General features: G+C 36.8%; 1 protein-coding gene across 1 annotated transcript in view; it reads right to left on the minus strand.

Moving 5' to 3' along the window:
* Window positions 1-375: 375 nt before the first annotated feature.
* Window positions 376-8,445, minus strand: part of LOC125040208 (suppressor protein of bem1/bed5 double mutants-like) — a 14,048-nt gene continuing 5,978 nt past the window's right edge. The window contains exons 2-11 of the mRNA XM_047634753.1: window positions 8,139-8,151; window positions 7,407-7,530; window positions 6,726-6,846; window positions 5,859-6,065; window positions 5,565-5,718; window positions 5,028-5,147; window positions 4,706-4,858; window positions 3,121-3,311; window positions 1,386-1,462; window positions 376-1,130 (exon numbers count right to left, since the gene is read on the minus strand). Coding sequence (XP_047490709.1) covers window positions 1,008-1,130; window positions 1,386-1,462; window positions 3,121-3,311; window positions 4,706-4,858; window positions 5,028-5,147; window positions 5,565-5,718; window positions 5,859-6,065; window positions 6,726-6,846; window positions 7,407-7,530; window positions 8,139-8,151 — 1,283 coding nt within the window. The 3' untranslated portion in view covers window positions 376-1,007. The remainder of the gene's footprint in view (window positions 1,131-1,385; window positions 1,463-3,120; window positions 3,312-4,705; window positions 4,859-5,027; window positions 5,148-5,564; window positions 5,719-5,858; window positions 6,066-6,725; window positions 6,847-7,406; window positions 7,531-8,138; window positions 8,152-8,445) is intronic.

Genomic DNA, 8,445 nt, shown 5'->3' on the forward strand with positions numbered 1-8,445 from the left:
TGTGTGTGTGTGTGTGTGTGTGTGTGTGTGTGTCTGTGTGTGTGTGTCTGTGTCTGTGTGTGTCTGTCTGTATGTGTCTGTCTGTCTGTCTGTCTATCTGTGTCTGTCTGTCTGTGTCTGTGTCTGTCTCCATGTCTCTGTGTCTGCCTCTCTGTGTCTGTCTCTCTGTGTCTGTCTGTCTGTCTGTCTATCTGTGTGTTTCTCTGTGTCTGCCTCTCTGTGTCTGTCTGTCTGTCTATCTGTGTCTGTGTGAGTGTGCATGTGAGTGTGCATGTGCGTGCATGTGCTTGTGCATGTTCTTCTGCATATGTTTTACACCCACACAAAAGTATTTAAATTCAGGTGAGTTTCATGAGCAGAAAATAATCAAGCAAATTGAGTCATCACTTTAATTATTAAATGTGTAACAGAAGAAAAGAAAATACGAAAATGAAGATAATTCAATCAAAGTTCTAGTAACAAAGAAAAGTAGACAATATAATAAAGTGGAAAATACAAAAAATATATATATATATCTTATCTGAAATGTTTCTAAAGGTTTGACAGCCATACAAATCAAAGTGAACCACCTCACAAGTTTAGTGCAAGAACTGGGACTCGTTTTATTCACAGTTCAGCACGTCTCAAACTGGAAGTGGGTAAAAATAATTTCTCGATATCCATCTCCCTTATACTATATCACACATAATAATATCATCTTCCTATATAATGGAAAATGTTTTCTTTTTAAAGAAAAATATATTTACAAAATATATGAGCAAGCTTGATGGCTTTCATCATAATGCTTCCTTTACAAGGAAGAAATAAATTCAATAACAGTATATATACATATACATACTGAAAATAAACATTTTCAAAATAATTGGCTGTCTTTTCTATTATGACTAGTAATTACATTAAGTAATTCTTTATTATCTTCTTAATAGAAAATTCATAAACTTCCAATATACTATAGAGAAATCTCATAAAAGAAAGAAAAGGAGCAACATCAGGAAAGCTTCAGAGCCCTAACTATGGCTGGATGCCATGGAGAACTCGTTGTGCTGTTGAACAACTTTGGGCGAGACTGTGCGTGGTGTCGTCTGCAAGGCTGAGATGAAATCCTTCAGCTCTACTTGACGGGCTATAACCTGCGAACATGAATATATTTTACAGTTAAACATCATGTATACTATACAACGAAATGAAACCTACAATTTGAATAGGTTTGCTGGAAAAGTAGGCCAGATATAAATTTTCAATGTTCCTATCAAGAAACCAGACCTGATTTCACCATGATCATCACTGAGGACTGTGCTAAACAGACACATAATAGTTTACTGTCTCAACATATTACAGTATAAGAATTGGAAGTGATGAAACCTCCTTGAGAAATCCTATGTTACCTTGTCTGCCGGGAGCTTACTCAATGGATACTGCATGGAACCGAGAGTGTCACTTGAACAGGGGGTGATTTTGTTATCTAAGAACAAAGGGAGAAAAATTTATAATTACTTAACAAAATGTGAACAAACATATATCAGCCTAACCATAGATATATGTAGATATACAGTGGCGTCACAACTCATATGCTTTGTCTGATCAGCAAACCATTCTTTGCAGTTCAAGTCCAGTCTCATCATTAAAGATGTAAGTAGTCTTATTTATATCTATACTCCAGTTCTGTATTATTTTTCAATAACTTACAAAATACCTGAGAAGAAATTACCTAGTCGTCTGTATATTATGACCTTAAAATGACCTCTGACAAATAATATATATGGGATGTCTGTATCAAAAAAACATGGAAATTGTATTGTCATTTGCATGAACTAGGTAAAGATATCAAATCCTATGATGCTAAGAAAACTAGCTTAGGTTGATGAAAAAACAAAAATATGTAAAAGTAAAGACAATTCAGTTTTCAGTCTATTGAACCTAATCATGATGAAAGGCCTCAGGGCTGTGGCATAAACAATTTTTAGTTAGTGGTGCTAAAAATAGGCTATAACTTTTGAGGGGCTATTTCTCCTGAACAAAGACATGACCCAAACATGTGACGGTGATTTACCATGATGTAACTGGCATCACAGCACATCAACCCATGTCCTACCATCTTATGGAAGACCATCCCACATGCCATGATAACATTTTCTCATGTGCAATGGAGTCTGCTCTTAGTTATGCACACTAAACAGCTGTCCAGTTATTTAGTCCTAGCTACATTTGCTGATAAGAAATAGCTGCTCAAAAGTAGGATTACAGCCTCTTCTCAGCATCATTATCTACAAAATAATTAAAATTTATAGAACAGGCAAGATCAGAGTGCATATTAATTTGATATTTCTCATGTTTATGATTTTTTTCCTTTGAGCAGCTAACTCTGCAAAAGACCCAACATGTTGTTTAGTATGGCACAGGGGCTCCTGTCGTGATTGGATTAAAAAGATAGCAGAAATTTAAGAATTAATCATCTGACAGACATGATGGCTTGGTTTCATATTTCGTGCAAGGGTACAGAACCACTAGAAATTTTAAAATGTATTTCATATCAGTATGAATTCTAAGATCTGTTGACAAATGTTTGAATCTGAAACCCTAGTTACTTGAATCTTGAGTTATATAAATTATGTTTCCTTGAAATATGCCTTCAGGATTGCAGTTTTACCAAGCATATTGATATACAGCACACTAATACATATTTCTATACAAGCATGCTGATGGCATCATCATATTAATGTATAAAATAGTACTCCAGACAGATTCCCTGGGTGGGTAAAACAATTCTAATTAATGTTTAATGAGAAAGATCGTATAGACTTTTAAGTCATTAAGAACACATGAATTCTAATTTGCAAATTGTTTAGAATTGGTAAGTACAATTTCTAACAAAGAGTAGAAATTCATAAAATAAAAAAGTAGAATATCTTATAGGATAAAAATGCTTAAGGAAAAGTTTGCTGGTATCATACCCACAATGAATTTGATGCCACTACGTACATACATACATACATAGCAGAGAATGAAAAATATATATAATACTGACACAGTCATAAATTTACATGAGTATACAATGAACTGGATACAAGTCATACCACCACATTGCACTAAGAAACCTCAAATAATAACTTCCCCACACACCATGAGTAAACCTCCAGAAGCGAGACGTCTGCAGTTCCCTGATGGGGAAGAAGGCAGCGGCCATTGCCAGGTGTGTGAGATCAGCACCCGAGAACCCTTCCGTGGTGTCCAGGAGATTCGTCCACTCTGGATCAGTAAGATCTAGGGGTGCCGTCTTGAACTGGCTAGAAATTATTGCTCGGCGACTCTCCCTAAAAAAGGAAGAAAAGAAAAAACAGTTTTAATATCAGTCTACAGATATCTATACAAAGAGACACACTGTGAAAGATTCACAGGTTGACACAAAACTATTACACAGATTCATAAAATGGGGAGGGAGGGAGAAAGGTGGTGACAAAATATTAATTGTTCTAGAATTTTGAAGTCAAAATAATCAACAACTACAACAGTAATGAAATCAACCTAATTAAATTTGTGCCTAACCTCTATCAAAAAAGGGAGAGAAATTGACAAAACAAAAACTGTACCAAATACATTAATTACAAGACCCTTCTAAATCTAAACATTTTCACACTTTCTGGCAGTACATAGACCAAAATCTGCTTACTAAATATTGAATAACAGAATGAGAGGCAAATATTTTGCTAGCAATTTCAGTAACTTTTTGCCCGTCGAACAGAGTGGAATTAGAATAGATAGGATATGAAAAGAAACAGGCACTGAGAAGCAATATATTAGGAACTAGAAAAAAAAAGAGAAATGCGAAAAGGGCAATGCATTCATTAAATAAGTTATCATTAGATTTTTCTCTTTTTGGGTGGGGGGGGGGGATGAGGGGCCCAAAGGCCAAATGGTATCAATTGATACCACTTTGAAATATAGCCTATAAGCAGTGTGGTATCAATAAAGCAGGTGTTAAAATGAACTTTGAAAATTACTTGTCGTATTTTGTTTTGGTTTCATCTCAAGTATTTAATGAGGATTTGCCAAACTAACCCCACCCGCACCAGACACAGACCATTTCCTCCCCTCTTTTTAGTCAATTATTAGTGCTCCCTCATGTTAAACCCCTCCCTACTATCAGTGCAAGAGTTAGCCCATGCTGTTTCACACCATCTTCTCGCCTTATCCCTTGGCAGCCCATCCGAAACTACCTGTCCACTCATGCCCATCCTACTGCTGGGGCATTTGTCCTGAACTTTATTATGTATATATTTGATATTATCATCAAAATTATTGCTTTTGGTCATTTGTTCCTGTCCAACTCATGCCAGCATTGCTTAGGCTATTATTTGCTTGTTTCTTCATTGTTGTAAATATTTAATATGAATATGAGGAATATTTCTTCTGGTGTAGAAAATCATGCCTATTCCCTTGGCTGCATATTCCCACCCACCCACACACTCACAGCCACAGCCACAGCCACAGCAACAGCCACACACACACACACACACACACACACACACACACACACACACACACACACACACACACACACACACACACACACACACACACACACACCTGATCAAAAAAAAAAAAAAAAATACATCAAGTGCATAAAACAGTACTCTCAAAACTACAAAAAAAAAATTTAGTTATTAGCTGGGGGCCACAGTCACTACACTCACACAACCAACCTTACCTGTCAGGGAGAGGAACATAAATCCTCCTCTGGAACCTCCTGAGGAAAGCTGGGTCGAGGTCCCAAGGGCAGTTGGTGGCTCCCATCACAAAAACAGACGACCTCCCATTCCGCTTTATGTCTTCCATCTGCTGCAGTAATTCTGTCTTCACCCTATTCAGGCAAAAAGGGAATTACCAATTTAAAAATAACTAGTATTTTTTTTTTCTATTATATCTACAATAGGAAGATACAAAACATAACAGATAAATGATCTGTTCCACTCGATATTAGTAAAAATCCATAATGAAAATAGCAATTTACAATTACGAAACAAACAAACCTGCGCGAATGTTCATCTTCCATCTGTGAGCGAATCCTGCACAAACTGTCGATTTCATCAATAAAAATAACACACTGGCCAGGGTGACTTTGTGCTTGATGGAATAACTCCCTTATAAGCCTGAAACAGATTTGATTCATCAATATGGAACATTATGTATAAGTCATTTATAATTATCAATATTTAGTTGTCTTAACAGTATCAAATTACATTAATATAAGAGTTAAGGGATGTAATTATTCTATCCTTGAGTATTTATTTCTCATGATTATATCAAGAAGTATTATACCACTGTCAAATAAAATACAGAAAATATGATAATGATAGTGGTAATGAAGACAATGATAATGACAGTTATAAAGATGATGATGATGATAAATTATATCTCCATTGTGATAAAGATGATGATGAAATGATAGCGATGATGATGATAATGGTGGTAGTGGTGGTGGTGACGATGACGATGTCAATTGACGATGAAGATGAAGCTGAAGCTGAAGCTGAAGATGACGATGACGTTAAACTGTATCTACTCACTTTTCTGACTCTCCAACCCATGAGGAGAGTAGATTGGCAGACGAAACACAGTAGAAAGGACATTGTAGCTCAGAAGCCAGTGCTCGAGCCAAAACAGTCTTCCCCGTTCCTGGAGGACCATAGAGCAGGAGACGCGTCCATGGCTTGGCACCATCTGGGGAAAGAGGTCCAGTTAAAAAAAAAAAAGAAACTGTTATACAACTACTGAGAGAAGACTAAGGAAAAGAAAAAAATGAATAACAAGTTCTCATGTTCCTTTCATAATAATAACAATAACAGTAATAGTAATAAGACCTTGAAACAGTTGAGGGTACTGCATAGGCATCACAACCGCCTCCCGTAGGATTTGTTTGACCTCATGCAGGCCAGCAATGTCTTCCAAAGAACCTCCCTCAGCACTCAGCGGCATCAACATGTCTTCAACTTCTAAGAAACGGTCGGCTTCCCTCTCAAAACGTTCCGAGTTCCTGCGCATGCTGCAACTCCCAGCTTTGCATGAGCCTGTTGAGATTACATTCAAATTTGTAATTCATACTTGTCTACAACACCAAACAAAAAGCTGTTCTATTATAGATTACAAATGTGTTTATGAAAATCTTGTCTTACATATGAATATAACCATGGATAAAATAAAAATCTCCTAATAAGCTAATCAAAGTCTAAAAGTGTGAGAGTGAGAGAAAGAAAGACAAAGAGAAAGACAAAAGGAAAGAGAAAGAGAGAGAGAGAGAGAGAGAGAGAGAGAGAGAGAGAGAGAGAGAGAGAGAGAGAGAGAGAGAGAGAGGAGAGGAGAGGAGAGGAGAGAAGAGGAGAGGAGAGGAGAGGAGAGGCAAAGAGAGGAGAGGCAAAGAGAGGAGAGGAGAGGAGAGGAGAGGAGAGGAGAGGAGAGGAGAGGAGAGGAGAGGAGAGGAGAGGAGAGGAGAAGAGGAGAGGAGAGGAGAGGAGAGAAGAGAAGAGAAGAGAAGAGAAGAGAAGAGAAGAGAAGAGAAGAGAAGAGAAGAGAAGAGGAGAGGAGAGGAGGAGAGGAGAAAACAGAAGAAAACAGAAGAGAACAGAAAGAGAAAGAGAAAGAGAAATAAAGAGAAAGAAAAAGAGACTAAAAACAGAGACAGTGAGAGAAACAGAAACAGAACACAGAAGGCTTCAAGCCATTTGACTTACCTTTGTAGTTCAAGCAGCCTTCACTAACCGTTCTCCTCCGATCTGTTCCATTAGCCCTGCGTCGCGAATCCAATAATGACTGTTGGAAGCTTAGTGTTTCTAACAAATTCTCAAGAGAAACCTAAAGAAAAAAGGAAAAAGTGTGTAAATCCATGATCATAAATTCTTCCGAAAGATATGTTAAATGCCCTGTACTTTGCTAAACGATTTAATATAATGTTTTGTAAACTGTAAGTAGTGTGATAAACACCAACACATTATTTAACTCATTACAGCAGACTCCCTCATCTGTGTCAGGGGTCTTCAGTGTAGAACCACCCACTAGTGAATGACTTGCAACTGAAGATGGGATGCAGTATGTTTTCAAGAAATGTGAGGAGTGAGGAAAACCAAGACAGAATAATCATGGTCTATTGTCTTTGCACTTTTTATTTTCCTCTTTCAACCACAATTCATCACCCTAACATTTGGTAAGAGTGCTAGAGTGAGTGCTCTCCATAACCAAGATCTAATTTCCCTCTTAAAAATGAAAGACATGGTAAAATATGAAAGATATATGAATGAGTGAATCACAAGAAACAAATGACAATGGACACTACTTTACAAATCAATGAGAAGTTAAATACGGGAAATAGGAAATTAGATGTACCCCAGACCAAGGAGTCTGGAAGCAAAACCCACCGATATGTGTGGATTGGGCTGAGAGGTCCGGAGCTCCTCTATGGCAGAGTTGCATCTCTCGTAGAGTTGGTCGATCATGGGGAGGTCCACGTCCTTCTCCAGCTTCGAAGCAATGAGGTCCATACTGTAAGAACAAAGTAGATAAAATCATGTTCACCAAAAAATCAATAAATGAATAAATGAAAAGATAACGGTGTCACTTACGGATGATAACTGTGAAAGATGACTGAGATTTGCAAAGAAAGTGAATGGGAGTACATTAAATGGGTAAGTCAAAGTACTGAATTAAGGTATAAAGTGCAAATAAACACATTTCAATCAAAAATCTGAATTTTCATCAAACATCCTGTATCTTTGTAAGAGTCAATGAATAACACTGTTTCAAATGTATATATTCATCAGTATATGTGAATAATTCACGTAAAACTAATTCACCTTACTATATGAAAACCTAATTCATTATAACATAGAAATACAACTTCTGAATAACTTATGAATGCAAGTAAACATCTAAGAAAAAATACTATACAACATACCACTGAAAATATAAGGAAAAAAAAAAATCACAAACACTAAATCATAAATACTGTGTGACTCTAAGACAAAAATAAAGATGTTAGAAGAACTACAACTATAGAAAAAAAATATGACAAAAGTATATAATCTACATGACTAACAAAGCCATTCAGTCAACACAAATTCTCTCTCAGCTAATATTTGGATGACACCTACCATGACAGGGCCTCTGCATGCCGGAATCATCACATGGAAGAGAGCAAACAAAAAAATATATAAATTAGTCTGGCGAAGTGTCTCTGGTGCAAAAAGTCACCAAACAAAATTATCTAAAGATCCGTATCTTCTAACAGCAAATAGAACCTGTTTTGCCAAATCTATTCTTAGGGACAGGCAGCCATACCAAGGCTACTTCCTGCTTTCTTCAATTGCATGATTCCACACAAACGCACAGATACACACAACCACCTGCATTTCATGAGGCTAAAACTTGTGTCTGTGTTTGTTTGTGTGTGTCTATACC

This window comes from Penaeus chinensis, chromosome 28, assembly GCF_019202785.1.
Source record: "Penaeus chinensis breed Huanghai No. 1 chromosome 28, ASM1920278v2, whole genome shotgun sequence".
NCBI lineage: Eukaryota > Metazoa > Arthropoda > Malacostraca > Decapoda > Penaeidae > Penaeus > Penaeus chinensis.